The sequence below is a fragment of the Euprymna scolopes genome, chromosome 16 (genome assembly GCF_053919585.1).
Source record: "Euprymna scolopes isolate OS-2025 chromosome 16, ASM5391958v1, whole genome shotgun sequence".
Lineage (NCBI taxonomy): Eukaryota > Metazoa > Mollusca > Cephalopoda > Sepiida > Sepiolidae > Euprymna > Euprymna scolopes.
This window is the reverse complement of record NC_136497.1, coordinates 29,041,873-29,065,289: the sequence shown is the minus strand read 5'-3', so window position 1 is coordinate 29,065,289 and position 23,417 is coordinate 29,041,873. Positions and strand designations below refer to the sequence as shown.

Sequence of the window (23,417 nt, the reverse complement as noted above, 5' to 3'; positions counted from 1 at the left end):
TATTTTGTTACCCATAGTATAAATAGCTATTTTGTTACCCATAATATAAATAGCTATTTTGTTACCCATAATATAAATAGCTATTTTGTTACCCATAATATAAATAGCTATTTTGTTACCCATAATATAAATAGCTATTTTGTTACCCATAATATAAATAGCTATTTTGTTACCCATAATATAAATAGCTATTTTGTTACTCATAACAGATTAAAAAACATTGCTAGCATCAACCAGCAGCAACTGAGGTATTGTTATCTTTTGTAAACAAGACTTTTTTTTTCAAGTGACTTTAATTATAAAAACTAAATTTGGATTATTTAAGCGAACTTCTCAATAAGAACTTGTTTACATTGAACGTGAAGCCTTACATTGTAGTCAGCCCGGAAGCAGGTCAGTAGAACAGTGCTCCACAGGCGGGCAGTTCTAAGAAAAAAGCTTTGTTAATGAAATCTGCATTTAGATTTAGGCACAAATAGAGAGTGAGGGAAATTGTTGATAGTGGTTGTAGCTAGTCGAGTGTTTTCTGTGAAATTTTGGCAAGGTAAACAATGAAAACAGCATGCCATCATTTATGACAACATATGCACACTGGTATGGAAATAGGAGATGCTGTCAGTGACTTGATTTTACATGTGTAGTAAATAATTGACCTCTCTGCATCTAAAACAAAACAGTTTCCAAAAAATCTCCCATCTGTGGAGCAAACTACGATGGAACTACTTCCATGTCGACTACAATATAGTCATCTTCAAGTCAAAAGTCAACAAATACTTGTTGCATTGTCTTCTTAAGTAATTTAATTCTATCCATTTCTGCTCATCATTTTCAATCATCTCATAGTATTGTTCATTATCCAACTGAGAATCTCATTAAACTTTATCCTCGAGTGGCTTTTGGCCATAGTAAATGATGACTCGTTAATTAAAAAAAAAATTCTTACCTGTTTCCAAATAGTAAAGAAGATTAGCCAAGGCTTCCTTTTCCATTTCCGATGGCTCATTGTCACTCACAGTACCCATAAAATTGGGTTTTGCCGTGTTGCCATAGCAACAACCGCAGGTGATACACCTGAAGAACCATTCTAGAAATTTCTTAAGAGTTTCCAGAATGTTATCCAAGATTTTGTCCTTCTCTTTCTCTGGCTCAGAAAAACCAGACGAGTCACACTCCTGAAAAACAAAGAATTTAAATAGTTATTTATAAGGCAAAGTTATATATATATGATGTCATGAGTTCGATCCTGACCTGTGCTGATAAAGGCTAAAAGCCAGAAACACTCATGTCCATAGGTATACTTTTATGCATGTAATATATATATATATATATATATATATATATATATATATATATATATATATATATATATAACTAGCTGTACCCTGCCACGCATTGCTGTGGCTCAAATTGGCACAATGGAAAAAATTCCAAAATAAGAAAATGCATGTTTCTTATAGGTTTAATTTCCTAGTACGTATGGGTACACAGTTTTTGTTGTTCCATTTTCTAAGCTGATATAGGGGTTTTCTGGTTTGCCGACTCTTGAACACACAACATAAATTGTTCATGTGAGAAAACAGTCAGTGTGTAGATGTAAACCACACAATTGTAAAGATTGTTCCCTGAGTTGACGGTGATTGCAAACGATAATCAAATTGAAAAGTGCAATTTCCTAAAGTGCAACAGCGTATCCGGTGGAATCATAGGAATGCGTGAAATGAAGATATATTCACCTGTGAAAGCTCCTGTTATGATTGTTGTTTCTATGATATTTTGTTAATTTTTTTTTAATGCAAGCTATGTGCCATTGCAAAGCTTGGATTGGTTTATATTTCACAACATGATAATTAGCACACCAAATTTCAGTTGCAATACATGCGGTGGCATCCCTGGCAAATCTAACTGTTGGATAATTAACCATTTTATCGTTTTCCACAAAAGTGTCAATGGATTTGTATGTGACTACCTCACTTGGAATTTGAAGCTGAATAATAGCGTTAAGTTCATGGACATCTACAAGAATAGCTCGTTCACTCAGCCAAGTGGAATTCATATAATTAATTTGAATATCTGGAAAAACCTTTTTTATCAACTCTTCCTTTGATGTAACTAAATTACAGAAGTTAAGAGTCAAAGAATTTTGCCCTTAACTTGGAGCAACCGGCACTTTTCCTTACTCAATTTTCCACAAGTAATGCAAAAAATTCTGTGCGGATCGAGCATTTTGCAACTGGACTCGCATATTTGTCTTCACATAGCACCAAAAAGTAGAGTATTTGAGGCAAGCATTTATTTTATCTGCTGATGTTGATTGAGGAATTGCAGGTAACATTTGCCTGAAATCTCCTGCAAGCAATGTTACTGCATTCCCAAATGGTCTGGCATTGCCACGCAAATCTTGCAAGGATCGACCAAGAGCCTCAAGTGATTTTTTGCGTGACATTGTGCATTCATCCCAAACAATAAGTGTGCATTTTTGCAATATTTTTCCCCATACTGGATGTTTTGGCGGTGTTGAACATGAGATTATTGAAAAATTGAATGTTTAATAGTAGTTTCAAAGTAAAAAAAGTAGTTCTTCTACTTGGTAGCAAGGTCACAGGTATTCCGCATGCAGCAAGGGCTAAGGCTATGTCATTTTGTCATCGAATGGCTGTAAAAATCAATTTAATTAGAAAGGTTTTACCAGTTACTTCTGGTGCTGCTCAAAGTAGCAGTAATTGCCAAATAACTTCTAATCTCAAAGTAAGTAAATTAGGTGACTAAAATAGGATTTATCCATATTTTGACAATGCCTTATTCACTGTAATTAATTCAGTAGACTAAAATAGGATGAGGGGTTAGACATGGACGGATAGAGAGGAAGATATATAGATAGAAAAGAGAAAGTGAGAGAGAAATAGAGAAGGAGATATAGAGAGATAGAGGGATTGAGAGATAGACAGAGAGAGGGAAGAGTTAAAAACAGAGAGGGAGCGAGACAGAGGAAAGGAGAGAAGTGGATAGAGGGAGTTAGAAAAAGGGGCTCAAAGAGAGATGGAGAGGGTGATATAGAAAGAAAGAGAGGGAGAGATGGATGGAGAGAGATATCAAGAGAGGAAGACAGAGAGGGGGAGAGAAACAGAGGGTGAACTATACTTCACCGTTTTTTCGTTGATCAGTAGAGGAGAAATCTTTCGAGACTGAATCAATTTTTATTTTTTTTACTATATTTTTTTCAGGAGCTAGATTTTCCACACATTAGAAACCGACCGGGTTATCTGTACTTTCACCTAACAACTTAATAAATAAAAAGATATTGTAAAACTTGAATTTAACATGAAAATACTTTTTTAAAAAATAGCATGGTAACATAACTGCATAAGCGCCACTTTATTTTAAATATTTACTAGCATTTCAGTCCGACGTTGCCCAGGTGTTTGGATGTGTATGTTGAGCAAAAAAAAAAAATAGTGGTAGTAGGAAGGCAGGCTCGAACCTGTACCGCAAAGGAGGAAAAGAATGGGGTAAAACCTAACGTTTATGCTGTTACGACCACCGCTAAACCGGAAGCGACATTTTTTAAAATTAAGGCTAGACAATCTAAAGGAGAAGATAACTTTAAAAAATATCGACGAAAAAAGTGACCCCCCCTGTAAAAAAGTGCCTAGTTGAAAGGGAAGATATTAATGTTTTTAGCCAATTTTTCGATATTTGTCATATGAAAGGTCGAACTTTAAAACGATACTGATCTTGATAAAATCCGTCGCCTCTATTGAAAGTTTAAGGCAGACATGCAAACAGACATACATACATACATTTACATATTGGTAACTAAAAATTTTCGACCCAAACTGATGAAAAGGCTTGCCCTATCTCTGAATACCCTTTATGTAAAATTTCAAATGTTTAGAAATTGTCTGAGTAATTTGGAAGAGACCGCAGAGGTCAATTTTTTTTTAACCTTTGAACTCTATTATGATCCCTTAAAATTTATTGTTTTGGGTTCAAATTAAGTTATTAAGTTAGATCCATGTCCAAGGAACCTATGTCTAAAATTTCAAGTGCGTAGACGCCAAATTGTCGGAGGAGTTTGGTAGAGTTCTCAAAAGTCAAATTGTTGAACTTTGACCCACTAATCGCCAAATTTCTGGCCAAAAACCGATCACATCGATTTTCCCAAATCTCAGTACCTTGTATATCAAATTTCGAGTCTGTAGACTAAAAGTTGACAGAGTTATTGCATAGGGAAATGTACACAGACACACACACAGACACGTTCACTTTTATAGATATATAGATTTTCCAAAGGAATGCTTGAACAAACCACAATGAATTAAATTTTAAGTGTTGTGTAATTATTTTCTCAGCGTTCGACTTTCACCGGTGCATGACGTCAACAGCCAGATAAAGCCGAGTGTTGCCGATGTAATAATAACAAGTCTATGTAAAAGAAATTATAAAGTAAAATTTTAAATGTAGAAACAAAATATCAACAGAAAAAAACACAAAAAATCTACTGTTCATTTGTATTTCTTATTAAAATGGTTGTAGAAAATGTCAACTTTTTTGTCAAATAAATAACTTTTAAGCAATTTTTAGAATAAATAATAGCAATGTCGTTAATTTTACAACTTGCCCCACCATATTATAAACACCCCAACATCCCCATGTTAAAAATGGCTTTCGGAATAACTCCCCCCCCAACCTCCCCATGTTAAGAACGACTTTCGAGGTTTGGGGGGTGTTTAATCCGAAAGCCATTTTTAACATGGGGAGTTTAGGGTGTTTATAATTCGCTGGAGCCAGTTGTAAAAATTAACCAGCAACTTTCTTGTAAAAGTATTTTTTTTTATAGTTTAGAAAAAGTGAAACAAACTTTTTTGTGTATTTTTTTTTTTTGCAAGTATTTAAACAACAAACAAAACTGGTGTATATATATTGCCGAATCCCGGCGAGTAGTTTTTTTTTATCATTATTATTTTTTTATGCCAGGGAAAAACACATAAAGAAAATGCAGGAAGGAAAAAAACAACGAATTAATGCAATTTTTTCTATAAAAACAAAACAAAACAGGATTAATAGTATACTTATCGATATGAAATGTCACTGAATAATCAGAATAATGAAAGCAAAAAGCAGATTCAGTATAAACCGGAAGTATTTCCGGTAAATAGCCTCAGCTGAAATCGGAACAGAAAGTAACAATATCAAAAAAAGTTTTTTAATATGGTAATATTTTTTACTTTTTAATATTTAAAAACACAGTTGGGTTAGATACAATCACTGTTGCAAAATATAACGAAAAACAGACTTGTAGTTTTCTAGTTTAGTTAAGTTGAACAAACCAGACGTTTCATTTTTATATATATAGACAAGCTGTATCCTGCCACGCGTTGTTGTGGCTCAATTTGGTGTAATGGAAAATTCTAATAAAAAGAGAAAATGCATGTTTCTTATATTCTTAGTACAGCAATCCATTCCAAAAAGTAAAATAAAAAAGGCGAAAATGAAAAAAAATGGTACTCTTGCAGAATTGGATCCTGATCCTCGGGATTACCGTCAATCATGGCTTGGGCTCGACCAACAATCAGTGGATAAAGCTGAACGTAGCAAAAATGTTGAAACAGCTAAATGTTTTTTGTTTTTTTGTTTTCTGTATACAAAAATGTTAGTTAGTAATTGATATTTGAGTGATGGGGGGGGGGTTACTATACACAGATTCGAAAAAGTTGTCCAAAAACAAATAAATGAAGCAAAGGTAAGGTAAGTTATGTTTCTAGCTAGCTGGATAATTGTTTAGTTTTTTTATGTAATGTAAAATGTTTAATCGGCTCGAAAAACAGAAATGGTTGCAGACTCTGTTGAATACGTTAAGTTTGGGAAAGTAAGTTGAAAACTAAAAACTATAAAATACAGTGTCAAAACCCCACCGAATATATGTTACCATGACATAGGCTGACATAATCGGTGGGTTTGTGACAGTATTTTGTATAGTTTTTTAGTTTTAACTCACTTTCTCAAACTTAACGTAATCAACAGTGTCCGCCACTATTTGTATCTTTCAAATACACCGATAAACACTGTTTTTTGAGCCGACTAAACGTTACATTAAATGAAAAGGGTTTGTATTACTAAACACAGATACAAAGAAATTGACAAAAAATAAATATATAACAAATAAATTTTATCAAAGGCAAGAAAAGTAAATGTTCTACCTAACTGGATAAGATTGTAGTGTTTTTATGTAATGTATAATGTTTAATCGGTTCAAAAACATACAGTGTTTATCGGTATATTTTAAAAATACAAATGGCGGCAGACTGTATCGAACACGTTAAGTTTGGGGAAATTTTGAGAAAATGAGTTTAAACTGAAAAACTATACAAAATACTGTTAGGAACTCACTCAATATATGTTACTGTGACGTGGTTTTAAACTTTTGCTCGATACAGGTGACGACTTTTAAGAGTCCCTTTTAGTAATTACCTGGTTTGAGGATATTTGTACAATTAAACGGCAAATCTGCCCCCCAAATCCGGTATTATTTTACTTTAAGGCCCGTCTCATGTTCGTATATAACGAAATATTTTATTGTAAATTTCAGTGTACTAAAAACGAATCTGCAAACCGTTTTCGTTGCAAAAAGAAAGTTTTCATATGAAGAAATTACTTTTTCGAAAAGTGGGTGATCACTTTTCAATGCAAATTTAACTTAGAATGAGCACCCACTTTCTGACCACCTGAGAGAGGGGCATTTTTCTGTGTGTTTCTTGGCTAAAAAGTTTTTTTGTTTGATTTCTTTTGCATGGTAATAACCCCTGGACTCTGGGACTATTTCCCATTTCACAGCCGTAGCCTTCGTTTATGCTACACGCGAGCATAAACGGAAGCTGTTTAGGCAATAAACATGGGAAAAAATCCACCCCCCTCTCAGGTGGCTAGAAAGTGGGTGCTTATTTTAAGTTAAATTTACATGGAAAAGTGATCGCCTACTTTTCGAAAAAGTAATTTCTTCATATCATAAAAACTATTTTTTTGCGATGGAAACGGTTTGCAGATTCGTTTTTAGCACACCGAAATCTTAAAATTTTTTTTTTTTTTATATACGAACATGAGACACACGGCCCTTCATGGAAAATTTTATCAAAAGTCCGGGAGAAAATAGTTTTCAATAAAAACAACAAATGAATTCGATAGAAAAAAATAGATGCTATTTTTTAAATTTTTTCTGTTTCTTGGTTAAAAAGTTTTTTGTTTGATTTCTTTTGCATTTTGCAATTTAAACAGGTAATTTTAAAGGATTTTCCAAGGGTAGAAAGAAAGTCCCCCCCCAAAAAAAATCGTGACCACAAAGTGGGTAATCATTTTACGTTAAATTATTATGGAAAAGTGATCCTCCACTTTTTTAAACTAACATTTCTTCATATCTTGGAAACTACTCGTTTGCCTTAATTATAAACGTTATTTTCGTTTTCAGCGGCCCCGAAAACCTACTAAGGTGGTAATTTTACAGGAATTTTCGAGGGTGGAGTAACTCTTCATATTTACCTCCCCCCCCCCCCCAATAAAATAAGAAATTAAGAATTAGACAAATTTATTTTAGGTAGGCTTTTAAAAATAAAAAATTAAGATAAACAAATGGTGCTAGTGCACTTACCGATCCGTGCTATTTTTTAAATCGTATTTCCAAGTTTAATTAAAGTTTTATATGTGTGTTTTATTCAATTGTAAGGTTAAAGTACAATATATATATATATATATATATATATATATATATATATATATATATATATATATATATATATAATTTTAAAAATAAGGAATTTTTTTTTTACCCATCTATTAATTAGATAGTTAAATGTTGTAATTCGAAAGTCGTCAATCTGTGGTGCACATGAAAGGCTCATTTCTACCGGAAATGAAATATGGTGGACAGTCTCGCAGTTACGAAAAATATTTTTATTTTATTTAATATATTTTTATAATTTGCGATCTTAACGATCTTAATTACATGCAAACATTCCTTGACTTTACACATAAATTTTTTTGAAAATTTCAATTAAATTGATAATGTAGAAATATGGTTTTATGGACTTTGAACGAACCAAGAATTACATTTTTATATATATAGATTGAATAAATTACAATATTCAAACAAGGAATAATGAAAAATCCTTAACCAAGAAACAAATAAAAATCAACTAATTATCACGCCAGTCAATGGAGTATTAATCCGTAAAGTCAAAACAAGAATCTGGAACCCAAATATGAATAATCTTCTCATTAAATTTTTATATTTGAACTATTTTTTTTTACTTGCTTGGAAGTGGATTTAAAAAAAAATAGCTAGTAATTTTATTTATTTATTCATAAATTGGTTCCCTAAAAACAACAATATACGTTGAGGGTCGTTCCAAAAAGTAACGTCTCTTATTTTATTTTACTCAAAAACTAAAATCTTAAAGAGCTACCAAGACGGGTGTGGTACCATCAAAATGAGCGACCTTTTGTGCTCCAGAATTTATTTTTCTACATAGTCACCACCATTCTCAATGTACTTTTGCCAGCCTCTTTTGATGCCTTGGTCGTGCTTTGTCAATTACATCTCTTTCGCCACTCTGAAATTGATGAACCCATCTCCTAACTATGCTGACATCAACTGCTTCAGCTTCGTAAACGTTCAACAGGCGCCGGTGAATGTTGATCGGTTAATTATTTTCTGCATGGAGAAATTCAATGACGCATCTCTGTTTCTAATGCACGTCCATGAGAGAGATTGTTTTCTTAGAGTTTTACACCGTCAATATCTGCAACAGAGAGATGAAACTTTCAGGTAATGAGTGTTCAGTAATCATTATAATGCAACTTGCAATCGCATCTGGTCCATTCAGATGGAATAAAACAAAATAAACGGCATTGGTATTCTGGCGATTTTTTTAATACTCTTTGAACCTTTATTTTATTTTATTTCAAGCTGTCATTTTGGATTTCATTATTTCCCAGTCACTCATCGAACTACAATTTCTTTGGACTTATTGATTTTTGGGGGTGGGTGGGGGATTTTATGATAATCTCTCCACACCTGTGATAGCATTTTCTTCATTGTGGATATCATCGAACTTCTTTAATTGCTTGGATGATTCACAGTTGAATTTACCTTCTTTCCCCGCTATCCACACACACAAAACTTAGTGGGTTGCAGAAAAGAAATGTATCCTAAAATATAAAATACTAGCATGGGTACCCATGGGTTGACAGGAAGTTCCGTTTGAAACACACCTGCAATTCTAATCATTTTCATCCTGGGCAACGTGGATACCCCCCACAACAATTTCCAAAATAAAATAACGGATAAAAACATGTAAATGTAATCGTCCTAAAAAAGAAGAGATACGTGATACCCTCTCCACCAGATATTTCATCAGAAGGGATACAAAGAGAAGAAACTATTCTCCGGATATTGAGCACTGGAAAAACCTCCCCACCCCCCAAAAAATAAATAATTAAAAATAAATCATTACAACTTTTATTTCAAAAAATAGCAGTGAATGCCAGTGCGATCACAAAAAAAAAAAAAAAATTAGCGAAGTAGGCAAGCTCAGACCTGGAATGCGAATGAAGAGTTTTCAGATTCGTTTTTAGAACACCAAAATCTACAATATATATATATATATATATATATATATATATATATATATATATATATATATATATATATATATACTAGCTGTACCCTGCCACGCGTTGCTGTGGCTCAAATTGGCGCAATGGAAAAAGTTCCAAAATGAGAAAAAGCATGTTTCTTATAGGTTTAAATTTCCATTTTGCATGGGTACACAGTTTTTGTTGTTCCATTTTATTAGCTGATATAGAGATTTTCCGGTTTGGTGACTCTTGAATATGTAACATAAATTATCCATGTGAAAAAACAGTCAGTGTGTAACTGTAAGGCCCACAATTGTAAAGATTGTTCCCTGTGCTTTGTTGATGGTTATTGCAAATGACAATAAAATTGGAAAGTGCAATTTGCTAAAGTGTAATGATGTATCCGGTGGAATCATAGGAATGCATGGAATGAAGATATATTCATCTGTGAAAGGTCCTGTTAAGATTGTTGTTTCTATGATATTGTTTGTTATTTTTTTTTATACTGCAAGCTATGTGCCATTGCAAAGCTTGGATTGATTTATATTTCACAACATGATAATTAGTACACCAAATTTCAGTTGCAATACATGCGGTGGCATCCCTGGCAAATATAGCTGTTGGATAATTAACCACTTTATCTGCTTTCACAACAGTGTTAATGGATTTGTATTTGACTACCTCACTTGGAATTTTACATTTAATTATAGCGTTAAGTTCATGGGCATCTTTGTATTGACCTGCAAGAATAGCTCATTCACTCAGTCAAATGGAATTTTTATAATTTGAATATCTGCAAAAACCTTTTAAACTAACTATTCTTTTGATGAAATAAAATTACAGAAATTACAAGTCAAAGAATTTTGCCCTTAACTCTGACCAGCTGGCACTTTTTCGTACCCAATTTCCCACAAGCGATGCAAAAGTTTTTGTGCGGATCGAACAGTCTGCAACTGTACATGCATATTTTGAGTTAAGTTTAATGTCTTCACATGGAACAAAAAAGTAGAGTATTTGAGGCAAGCATTTATTTCATCTGCTGGTGTTGATTGAAGAATAACAGGTAACATTTGTCTGAAATCTCCTGCAAGCAATATTACTGCATTCCCGAATGGTCTGAAATTGCCACGCAAATCTTGCAAGGATCGACCAAGAGCCTCAAGTGATTTTTTGCGTACCATTGTGCATTCATCCTAAACAATAAGTTTGCATTTCTGCAATATTTTCCCCATATTGGATGTTTTGGAGATGTCGAACATGAGATTTTTGAAAAATTGAATGTTTTAAAGTAGAATAAATAATTCTTCTACTTGGCAGCAAGGTCGCAGGTATTCCTCATGCAGCAAGGGCTAAGGCTATGTCATTTTGTTACCAAATGGCTACCAACATCAATTTAATTAGAAAGGTTTTACCAGTTACTTCTGGTGCTGTTCAAGGTAGCAGTAATTTCCAAATAACTTCTATTTTCACAGTCAGTAAATTAGGTGACTAAAATAGGATTTATCCATGTTTTGACAATGCCTTATTCACTGTAATTAATTTAGGAGACTAAAATAGGATGAGGGATTAGAGATGGACAGATAGAGAGGAAGATATATAGATAGAAAAGAGAAAGTGAGAGGAAAATAGAGAAAGAGAAAGAGATAGAGAGAGATAAAGGGATTGATAGATAAACAGAGAGAGGGGGAGAGTTAGAAACAGAGAGGGATGAAACAGGGGAAAGGAGAGAGATAGAGGGAGTTAGAGAGAGAAAGGGGCTCAAAGAGAGATGGAGAGGGTGATATAGAGAGAAAGATAGATTGAGAGAGGGAAAGGGAGAGATGGATAGAGAGCGATATTGAGAGAGGGGGAGAGAAACAGAAGGTGAACTACACTTCACCGTTTTTTTTCCTCGTTCAGTAGAGAAGAAATCTTACGAGACTGAGGCAATTTTAATGTTTTGTTATTATCTAGAGTACCCCTTTTTTTTGGGGGGGGGCTAGATTTTCCTCACTGTAGAATAATCAAAAGAACTGTTAGTCAATAACACACAACAACAATAATAGCAGCAACACTTACCAAGGGTTCAGCTCATGCACAAGACAGACATCAGATTGAGCTGGACTGAGGGCTTGTATTTATGTACAAGCATATCCAATCAGGTGATTCAGCCAATCACAATCCAAGGAATAGACTGGCCCATGTGTGCACAATGGAATCTCCCATTGTGCCATAAATAGTTCTCCTCTTTCATGAGAAGTAACTTTAGTCTTTGTCATCTTGGCTACGACTTGTTAGAAATACTCTTTTGGAACCCGCTACCCAGACCACCTATGCTAAGGCACCAGCTGCCAGGCCTCCCCAACTTCATCTCGAAATGACCCCTCAACAATTCAGAAAATTTCGGATTGACTGGGAAGTATTCACCAGAATAACGGACATGCCAACTTCTCAGGCCAATACCCAGTTATACAGTTGCGCTGATGAATCCGTTCAAAACGCAATCATAAATACGTACCCTAAGTTCTTCACCACCAACCCAGACAAGCTGCTAGAGATGACAGAAGCATTGGTAACTCAAAAATCAAATCCCATGGTCCATCGGATGACATTTGCAGCTATATCACAGCATGAAGATGAACCCATCCAACAATACCTTGTTCGTCTTAGGTCCACGGCCATAGACTGTAATTTTTCATGCCCCAACTGCGATCACGACCTGTCCAACATTTACATCAAGGACCAATTTATCAAAGGGATATCGAATGATATGCTTCAGACCGATCTACTGGCAAAAGCCGGGTTGCTAAAAACTCTCAACCAAAATATTTGTCATGCTGAGGCATTTGAGTCTGCACTACAGGACCAAACCGCAATTACTGATACCTCAGACATAGCTACAGTCCGGATGTCAATGTATCGCAAAAAAAACAAAACAAAGTGCTGTACGGACTAGCAGAGGCAATATTCGCACTAGCTCTACTGCTACTCACAACGATAACATTGCTGATAAAGAACCCCGTCAAACCTGCATAGGCTGCGGTAGTCACCAACACGGTACTCCAAGGACAAGTGCCCGCCATTTAACATGTCCGGCATGGAATCAAATGTGCAACACTTGTGGGAAACTTAACCATTTCTCAGCAGTGTGCCGGACAAAGAAATATCGCCCGGCAGTGATAAAGAGTTTTGAAGACCAAGAAGCTCCCATGAATACACTCATGGCCCATATCACATTCGATCAAATGAGGGGCACCATTATGACTACAGAAGGTGATCTCTTAACTGAAATAAATGCATCAGTAATCCCATTCTCACCAAAACCAGATCCCAGACGAGCTGTTAATATCCCTAGGAGTTGTAGTACAACGCTAAAGGTTTTTCCTGACAGTGGTGCCGCCATTTGTCTTGGGGGACCAAAGCATTTAATCAAAATGGGCCTCACAGAGATTAGTCTTATCCAATCAAGAAAGATCATACGAACAGTTGGAGGTTTCACACTCATGTGTCAGGGTTGGCTACCAGTTGAGTTTGTGGTCAGAGGGAAAACAACTAAACAAGCCCTCTACATATGCAAGGGCATACAACGGCTTTATCTCAGCAGAGCAGCCTGCATCGATGTGGGAATATTGCACAAACATTTTCCAAACCCTTTAGCAGACGTACATGAAGAGGTAGACACCGAGTCTAAAAAGTGTGTAGATCAATTGCCAAATCGCCCCAAAAACCTCCCTTTTCCTGCAACAGAAGATAACATAGGCAAACTTAAGAGCTGGCTCCTAGAAAAGTTTGCCAAAACGACATTCAACAAAGATGGGATATTTCCAGCCATGTCCGGCCCAGCTGCCCACATTCACCTCAAAGAGGGAGCAATCCCTAAAGCCAGGCATAACCCAATTCCTGTACCCTTCCACTTCAAGGAACCAGTAAGACAAGCCCTTTGGAAGGATGTAGAAAAAGGTATCATAGCTCCAGTACCCGTGGGTATGCCTACTGATTGGTGCAGTACTATGGTAATAATTGCCAAAAAGAATGGTAATCCAAGGAGAACAATAGATTACCAACACCTTAACTCTCAATGCAAGCGAGAAACCCACCATACTGGGTCGCCATTCCAGTTGGCACTGCAAGTGCCACCTAGAACAAAGAAAACAGTCCTAGACGCTGTTGATGGATACCACTCGATTCTCTTAGACAAAGAATCTCAACCATTAACCACCTTCATAACTGAGTGGGGAAGATACATGTATCTTAGGATGCCTCAAGGATATGTCGCATCTGGGGATGCTTACACTCGCAGATACGATGAAATAATAAAAGATATCCCACGCAAGGTGAAGATAGTAGACGATACCCTGCTATATGACTCTAGCATTGAGGGAGCCTTTTATCATACCTTCGATTTTCTGCTCCAATGTGCTAAGAATGGAATTGTGCTCAACACCGACAAATTCCAATTCTGTCAGGATGTCGTACAATTTGGAGGCCTCCAGATAACTTCTTCAGGAGTGACCCCTTCTGAGTCCATGATACAAGCGATACAGGATTTTCCAGTCCCAAGGACAATTACTGATGCCAGATCATGGTTTGGGCTTGTCAACCAAGTAGCCTGGGCATATTCACTGGGTCCAGTTATGGTGCCTTTTCAGGACCTCGTCAAACAAAACTCCAAATTTGCTTGGAATCAAAACCTTGAAGACGCATTCAAAGATTCCAAGCGAGTTATAATTCACCTAGTCCAGAAGGGGGTAGCAACATTTGACAAAGACAGAGCAACTTGCCTTGCTCCAGATTGGAGCAAAGAAGGAATGGGCTTCCTACTCCTACAAAAACATTGCCAATGTACCATGGAAAAAGCCCCAATCTGCTGTTCCGAAGGTTGGCATCTGATATATGCCGGCAGCAGATTTTGCACGGATGCTGAGCGCAGATACGCACCAATAGAGGGTGAGGCAGCAGCAATAGCATGGGCATTGGAGAAATGCCGTATGTTCGTCATGGGTTCTCCAAACATCATAGTGGTCACAGACCATGAACCGCTGAAGGGGATATTTGGCGATCGTGATCTGAGCAAGATCCAAAACCCCCGGCTCTTTAGACTAAAGGAAAAGACCCTGAGATACAGATTTACCATACAGCATTGCCCCGGGAAGTGGCACAGAGGCCCTGATGCAGTTTCCCGCCACCCAGTGGCGATGGTGCAAGCCCTCCTCGATGTATTTCCAACAAAACCCTCTCAAATGGATATACTGGAGTCGAACAACATAAGCAACATAACAGAGTCAACAGCCTTAATAGCAACATTTGCAGACAGCAGTAATATAGCCATGATATCACCAGACCTAATTCGTTCAGCAGGTCGTGGCGATCAACAATATAACAAATTAATAGACACAATACAGCAAGGCTTCCCAAAAACACGTAATCTCACTGCGCCCGAAATCCGTGAGTATTGGGAGGTGAGGCACCGCCTTAGCACTGACAATGGTCTAGTATTGTTGGATCGAAGGATCGTCATCCCCAAAACACAACGAAAAAAGGTCCTACACTGCCTGCATTCTGCACACCAAGGAGTAGTCGGCATGAAAGCACGTGCCAACGAATCGGTGTACTGGCCAGGGATGGATGCATCAATCCGCAGTATTAGAGCGAATTGCATGGTATGCTCAACCATCGCACCTAGTCAACCAAGGGAACCTATCATTCTAACACGATCCCCAGAGTGGCCATTCCAACAAATCGTCATGGATATTTTTTATATTGGAGATCACACATACCTTGCCTGCGCAGATAGGCTAACTGGTTGGCTAATTTTATACCGCCTAGAATCAGGTCACACTACTACAACCAAATTGATGTCCATATGCCGACAACTGTTCCAAACATATGGTGCCCCAGAAGAACTCAGCACCGATGGCGGCCCACCTTTCACTTCCAGCACGTTCCAAGAATTCCTGAAAACATGGTGTGTTAGGCACAGATTATCTTCTGTTGTGTATCCCCAATCCAATGGCAGGGCAGAGCTTGCAGTAAAAACTGCAAAGAGGATTGTGAAAGGAAACACAGGCCCCCACGGTTCCTTGGACAATGACAGTGTTGCCCGGGCCATCTTGCAGTATCGGAATACCCCAATCCAAAGCATTGGCCTATCACCGGCCCAATTATTACTTCACCGTCGACTACGTGACTCCATCCCATCACAGCCAATCCTCTACAAGCCTCATCCTGAATGGGTGTCAGCGGCACAACATCGCGAGGAAATGCTCCACCACCGCAATGCAAAAACAGTAGAAAGATACAATAAATATACCCACAACCTTCCACCATTACAAGCTGGTGACACTGTAGCCATCCAAAATCCAGTCAATCGCAGATGGAACACAACGGGCAAAATCATCAGTTCCCTACCAGATCGACAATACCGAATCAGGGTTAACGGATCCGGAAGGATCACACTTAGGAACCGCCGTTTCCTCAGAAAATGCGAACTTAAGCCTACACCAACCCCAATACCAAGTGCAGCAGTGCAGCACTAGGACCAACAATTCCCTCAAGCGATACTACATTATTGCATATCCCACTATCTCCCTGTAATAGCACATACACAGCAACCAAACCCCAACAACAAACCACACATATATCCCCACGCTTTCGATCAAGGATTCCCCGAGCTCTTCCTAGGTTACTACCACACAACAAACTAGGCCTAAAAGAGAGATACACCTCTCACACAACCCAGCCTACTCGTGGGGGGGGAGAGATGTAGAATAATCAAAAGAACTGTGTTAGTCAATAACACACAACAACAATAATAGCAGCAACACTTACCAAGGGTTCAGCTCATGCACAAGACAGACATCAGATTGAGCTGGACTGAGGGCTTGTATTTATGTACAAGCATATCCAATCAGGTGATTCAGCCAATCACAATCCAAGGAATAGACTGGCCCATGTGTGCACAATGGAATCTCCCATTGTGCCATAAATAGTTCTCCTCTTTCATGAGAAGTAACTTTAGCCTTCGTCTGACTACGTCTTTATCGCTCAAAATTTGTTGGTTCGTATATTGTTATTCTGCACGTTATATTGTTACTATTTTGTTATCACCTTGTTAAATTTGTTATTGCTTATCTTCTTCTTCCCCCGGCACCACTTTTTCAATTACCGGATTCTTTTTTTTTTTTTTTCTCTTTTTTTTTTTTCTTTGTTTTTTGGACTGTTATCTTTCTCTCCTCTTGTTATACGCCGGCCATGGCAGCTGCCAGCTGTGTGCCGACGGTTGAGGTGAAGGAAGATGAGGCATTAGGTGGATGGACAAAACCACCAAAAGTAAAAATCGACGTCGTTAAATTTGTCGAAGACGCAAAGAAATGTGTGGAATTCACGACAGAAACGGGTATAAAGTTGGAACAACCGCGGTTACAAGAATTTGCTAAGAGGACTATTTCTCTATTTGTAATAGACCGTAAAACAAAAAAACTAATTAGATCAACGAAAGATGTTGTCACCAAATTAATTTCATCAGCAGGTTTAAGAGCTGAGCGGATTACAAAATGCAAAGGATATAACACATGGGCAGCTCTTTTTAAGACGGAAGAAGAATGCATAGCAATGACAAAAAAAGAAATCATTACCAACGAGTACATTCTGAGAATGGAATACTTAGGAAGGCGAAGAACCACAGTGTCCATTTTTGAAGTTCCTGGTGCTGTCCCCGGGGAATACCTAGCCGCTTTCCTACTTAAGTTTGGGGACATAACCGGAATAGAAGAAGACCACTATAACGGAGTATGGACTTTTGACATTCTGCTTAATGCAGAAGCATTTTTACGAATACCTTACTACCTGGAGGCTGGAGTAGAGAAGCTGCCAATCGTGGTCGCAGGCAGAAGACCAGCATGTTGGATATGTGGGGAAGTCGGCCATCTCACTTACACATGCCCCAAAAGGAAGCCAGCTGTAAAAATTATCCCTACAAATGACCGGAAAATAGGTTATGTAGAACCTAAGGACAATTCCCAGACACCAGCAGAAGAGAAAAAAGAAATCACACCTGAGGAGTTTGAAAAAACTTTTAATTCAGAGCAACAATCCCCCAAAAAGGACAACTGGACACTCATCCCTCTTTCAAAAAAATCCCCACCCAAGACTTATGCTAAGTCCCTCTCTAAAGAAGAGAAAATTGAAATTAGAACAAGTAAAGACCCAGGGGGCAATAAATACAAAACCCTACTGAAACTAAAAGAAACTCTTGATGAGAAAAGGAGAAAATCGGAGGAGAAAGAGTTCCCTGAATCCCTTTTCCCTGAAAAACCGACCTCAAAAGAAAAGCAAAACCCTCGCAAAGCCCCCCCTCTTACTAAAGCTCCTCTGCCCCATAGAGACACCAAAATGACATCTCTAGGTTCTCCCTCCAAAAAGACCCCCAAACCGTCACCATTCTGCTCGCCAAACAACACGCCCAAGAACACCCCTCCCCCTTCTCCAATGAAAACAGACATGCCCCCTCCTCCCCCCTCAGATAAGAAAAGACATAGAAGCCCCTCTGTAGAGGCTGAATCAAGAAAAAAAAAACAACAACCCTTCTTTAATGGGAAAGATGTGTGCAAAATAACGGCAGAAGTAGAGACCATAATGAAATCCCATAGCAGGAAAGATTACAGAAACCTCCTCGCTTTCAAATCATACCAAAAAAAAGACATTACTAACCCTGAAAATTTTAAAACAAACCACATACTAACAGTTGTCAGGAAACGCGAGGAGGCCAAAGGACTATGGACTATGCTGGAGGAAGCAAACTCTGCTTTCAACCTTTATCCTCCAGCAGCCTATTTCAACGACACCGAATTAATTGAAATTAGAAAACGATGTGTTGGACGGGTCCCCATCAAACTCCATCCTTCACTTTATAGGGCAGTTAAACTAACCTTCCCCCTAGACATCGGCGGTCTGTCCCCTGACGGGTCTATCACCACTGAGATGACCACTGGATCATTGGGGACAGCTGTCGGTGTCTTGACACCGTCTATGTTTGATTAGGTTTCTCAACCCTAAGTAACTCAAGATGGCTTCCTTAAGATTAGCTAGTTTAAATGTCCGAGGGTTGAGGGACGCCTCTCGTAAACTTCGAGTTGCACGCGACCTTCAACGCCTTGGTGTGGATATTTGTTGTATACAGGAAACTCACTTCATTCCTAGTGATTATCAGGGTGTGCTCCTTAGAGACTTTCAGCTCTATTCAGCACATTATGATACCCATGCAAGGGGGGTTACTTGGCTAGTTAAGCGCACTCTTGATGCGTCGTGTGACCCTATTTATGCAGATCCAGAGGGAAGATTACTCGTTCTAGATGTTACCGTAAAGGATGTGGCATTTCGTTTTATTGGGGTTTATGCGCCCAATAACCATGCTGAGCTAGTTTCCTTTTTTCGGCGAATCGAGCCTTTCATGAATTCGTCTCGACGGTTAGTTTTAGCGGGAGACTGGAACGCGGTCCTGGATCCCGAATTAGATCGCGGGGTTAATACCAGAAGGGATACTAATCAGAACCGGGATGCTAAAGCGTTTCGAGACTTTGTCGACAAGTTTGATCTTGTCGATAAATTTCGGAACGAAAAACCCGGGGATTTAGCATGGACTTGGACAGGTAGACGCGGCTCCGATTCGGTGCAACTTTCGAGTTACATCGATCGGTTCTTAGTTAGGAGAGTCGACTTAGGGCTTTTAGACTGTCCAAGTTTTCATAGTATAGTTTATTCGGACCACAGGCTTGTCCGGGTTCGAGTAAACTTAGATAGTGTTAAACCTAGGATGGCTAGTTACTGGAAGTTCAACACGTCGTTGTTCGATGTGAAGGACTTCCGGGAACAGCTTCTACTAACTTTACAGAGGGAATTGACGGGGGCTATCATCGGGAATAAGTGGTGGGGCAACCTTAAAAAAGTCATTAGGTCCTTCGCTGCTGATTTTAGTCGCCGGCTCAAACGTAGTTCTAGAGCAGCGAAAGCGACGCTAGAAGATAGATTAGAAAGGGCGGTGGAGGAGGGGGATAGTGCTAGCTATACTGTAGTTAAGGCTGAACTGGACTCCTTGGATAACAGGGAGGACCAGGGAGTATTAGTTAGGGCTAGATTAAAAAGAGCGCCAAACGAGGCAACAAACATGGCCGCGTCATTGCGTGCGGAGGAGTTTCGACGTTCTGCAGATCGACACATCGCCAGTGTCACATTGCCGGACGGACGAACCGTAACTTCAAACGACGGAATCTTGGAGGGTTTTCGGACTCATTTTCAGGAACTTTTTACCAAGGAGCCCGGTCTGACTATTGAACAGTTTGACACCTATTTAGCCGACTTTTCTCGCCTGGAGGCGACCGAAGCAGCTAGGTGTGAAGGTAGCATAAAAGAGGAAGAAGTCATTGAGGCCTTGAAACAGGTCGGGCTAGACAGGACCCCTGGGATAGATGGTCTGCCCTACGAGGTGTATTTGAGGCTGTCGCCCATTTTTATCCCTTTGCTGACCGTACTTTTTAACTCCTGGTTTAGGAACGGGTGCATACCTCAGTACTTTACCAGGGGGATCATTAAATTGTTACGCAAAGATAAAAATGGAGGGGATGGGATAGGTAATTTCCGGCCCTTAACGATGTTAAACACAGAGTTAAAGATTTTGGCCAAGATCTTAGCAAATCGTCTGCAGATTGTCTTACACCGTCTAATAAGTCCCGAACAGACTTGTTCTGTTAAGGGTCGGACGATTCAAGACAATTTGCACACGATACGCTTGATCGTAGAAAAAGTCGACACAGAAGCCGCGCTGATCAACTTAGATCAGTCCAAAGCATTCGACAGAGTAGACCATCGTTACCTAGAGGCTGTTCTTCGCTCGGCTGGGTTTGGTCCCCAGTTTCGCTCTTGGATTTGCCTCTTGTATGCCAACCCTGGTGCTATGGTAGAAGTGAATGGGGTGAGGTCGAAACCCTTCATGTTAACAAGATCGATCCGTCAAGGTTGTCCGTTATCCCCAATGTTATATGTGCTGGCGCTTGAGCCATATTTGCGCCAGCTTCGGGTGAATCCGGTCCTTCGCGGGATTACTTTGCCAGGTGGCTCTACCCCGGTAAAGTATACCGCCTATGCTGACGACGTGACTGTGCTTGTAACGAGCAGTGCCGAGATTAGAGTCGTTGACATAGAAACAAGTCGGTATGCCAAGGTCACAGGGGCCATAATTAACTACGTTAAGTCTATTGGCTTACGTATCGGTGCCTGGAGGGGTATGCCCCTTCAGGGACCCTTTGGTTGGGCTGATGGGCCATGCAAGCTACTCGGCGTCTGGTTTGGCCCCGGTCTCCAGCTGGAGAAAAATTGGTCGGAGGTATTGGAAGCGGTCAAGGTCGCATCTCATTTGTGGGCCTTGAGAAATCTGTCTTTGAAGGGTCGGGCGGAGGTATGCAATTCTCATATCTACCCCCTGATCCTTTACCGTCTATCAGTACTTCCACTCCCGGAAACCACACTAGTTGATCTGGTGCGTGCTCTTTTTGCATTCTTATGGCGCGGAAAGCAAGCCATGGTTACTCGGGAGGTCTGTTACCTGCATCCGTCTGAAGGCGGTCTGGGTATGCCTAGTGTGCTAATACGTAGACACACTCTTAGGCTGATATACCTGGATCGAATGTGTACACCAAGTGAGGGAAACGGTGTCTTCTGGATAGAAGACACTAAGAAAGCCTTTCCGGCTTTGGAGAGTGTGCATTCGGCTAGAGGAGAGGCACACAAGTTGTTCCGAAACGAGTGCCCTTTCTATCGCGAGTGTCGGCAGGCCTTGAGATTTCTTCTACGGGTCCAAGAAAGCCTCTCTGACACCCAGCTGTTGTCTCGCAAGGCGCTATATCGGGCCTTAGTGAGGGGATCCGTTCGAGACGAAAAGATTGAGGAGTTCGGTTTTACGAAGGAGGAGCGCCGCTTAATATGGCCTTGGGCGCCTGGGTCGAGCTGCTTCGATAATTACGAGGCATCACTCACCTGGCTGGTAATACGAAATGCCCTCTGGGTCGGCAAAAGACTTTACGCAGCGGGTTTTACGGAGACACCCAATTGTGTCCGATGCGGAGAATGGGAGGAAGACCTTGATCATGCTTTCTTCCACTGCGCCATTGTTCGACCGTTGTGTGAGTTAGTTGAAGGCTTCACGGTTCGCATGCTGAGCGAGCGGTTTTTTGTGCTGGAGTCGGTTTCCCCGTGCTGCAACTGGGCACCGACCATGAAGAAAGAAGAACGCTATGTTTTTCTGTGTATACTAGCAGTTATGAGAGGCGCGATTTGGACGACGCGACAGAAGGAGGTTTACGGAGGTGAGACCTTCACTGCTCCCCAGCTTGTCCTCATTTTCAAATATCGATTGAAAATGCGAATTAAGCTGGAGAAGGTGAAGCTCACTTCTGTGAATTTCAACGACAGGTGGGTGAAAGTTTCGCGATTGTGTAAAGTGAATGGAGCTAATCTTGAATTTCTTTTTTGAGTGGCTTAGGTTTTTTTAAGGATTTTGGGTGACTTGATCAAACATAGACATGCATCGGACCTCCTAGAGTAGGCTAGTTAGGCATTTTTGTTCGAATTTTAACTTAGCTAGAGTATGCATGCTATCATCGCCCCTATCCCCTTTTTTGGTTTTCCCTGTCCCAGCGTCCCCCCCCTTTTTTTTTTTCCCACTTTTGGTTCGATAACCCCCAATCCCGGCCCCTTAGGTGATGGATAAACTGTTTTGCCAGAGATGTGGGCCATTTTTGTTGTGTTTGAATAAAGTCAGCTTTCGTGGGACCCACATCTTTTCGACTGGCAAAACTTTTTATCCGCCACAATCAGTAGTGAGGGGGTTCTTTTTACTAACCACCTTTTACCATTGTATATTTTTCATCCAATTTTGTAAATAAGATTTTTATCCCCAACCCCCCCACATCATGTATATATATTTGTAACTTTCGGGTTTTAAGTAGGATGTCCACAGAGTGATTCTGGTATTTTGGTGAAAGAGTCTAGTTAAGTTAACGTTATGTTAGTTAGGTCAACATTAACCCCCACCCCCCTTTTTCGGCCTTGTGCCACATTTTTATTTGTGTAATTTTATTTTATACAATAAAATAAATATTAACTTTAGTCTTTGTCTGACTACGACTTTATCGCTCAAAATTTGTTGGTTCGTATATTGTTATTCTGCACGTTATATTGTTACTATTTTGTTATCACCTTGTTAAATTTGTTATTGCTTATCTTCTTCTTCCCCCGGCACCACTTTTTCAATTACCGGATTCTTTTTTTTTTCTTTTTTTTTCTTTGTTTTTTGGACTGTTATCTTTCTCTCCTCTTGTTATACGCCGGCCATGGCAGCTGCTAGCTGTGTGCCGACGGTTGAGGTGAAGGAAGATGAGGCATTAGGTGGATGGACAAAACCACCAAAAGTAAAAATCGACGTCGTTAAATTTGTCGAAGACGCAAAGAAATGTGTGGAATTTACGACAGAAACTGGGATAAAGTTGGAACAACCGCGGTTACAAGAATTTGCTAAAAGGACTATTTCTCTATTTGTAATAGACCGTAAAACAAAAAAACTAATTAGATCAACGAAAGATGTTGTCACCAAATTAATTTCATCAGCAGGTTTAAGAGCTGAGCGGATTACAAAATGCAAAGGATATAACACATGGGCAGCTCTTTTTAAGACGGAAGAAGAATGCATAGCAATGACAAAAAAAGAAATTATTACCACCGAGTACGTTCTGAGAATGGAATACCTAGGAAGGCGAAGAACT

At 39.3% G+C, this 23,417-nt stretch overlaps 1 protein-coding gene across 1 annotated transcript in view; it reads right to left on the bottom strand.

Moving 5' to 3' along the window:
* LOC145295910 (uncharacterized) overlaps window positions 1–23,417 on the bottom strand; it is a 220,837-nt gene that overhangs the window by 92,109 nt on the left and 105,311 nt on the right. The window contains exon 2 of the mRNA XM_080141681.1: window positions 944–1,172. Within this exon, the coding sequence (XP_079997807.1) occupies window positions 944–1,172 (229 nt within the window). The remainder of the gene's footprint in view (window positions 1–943; window positions 1,173–23,417) is intronic.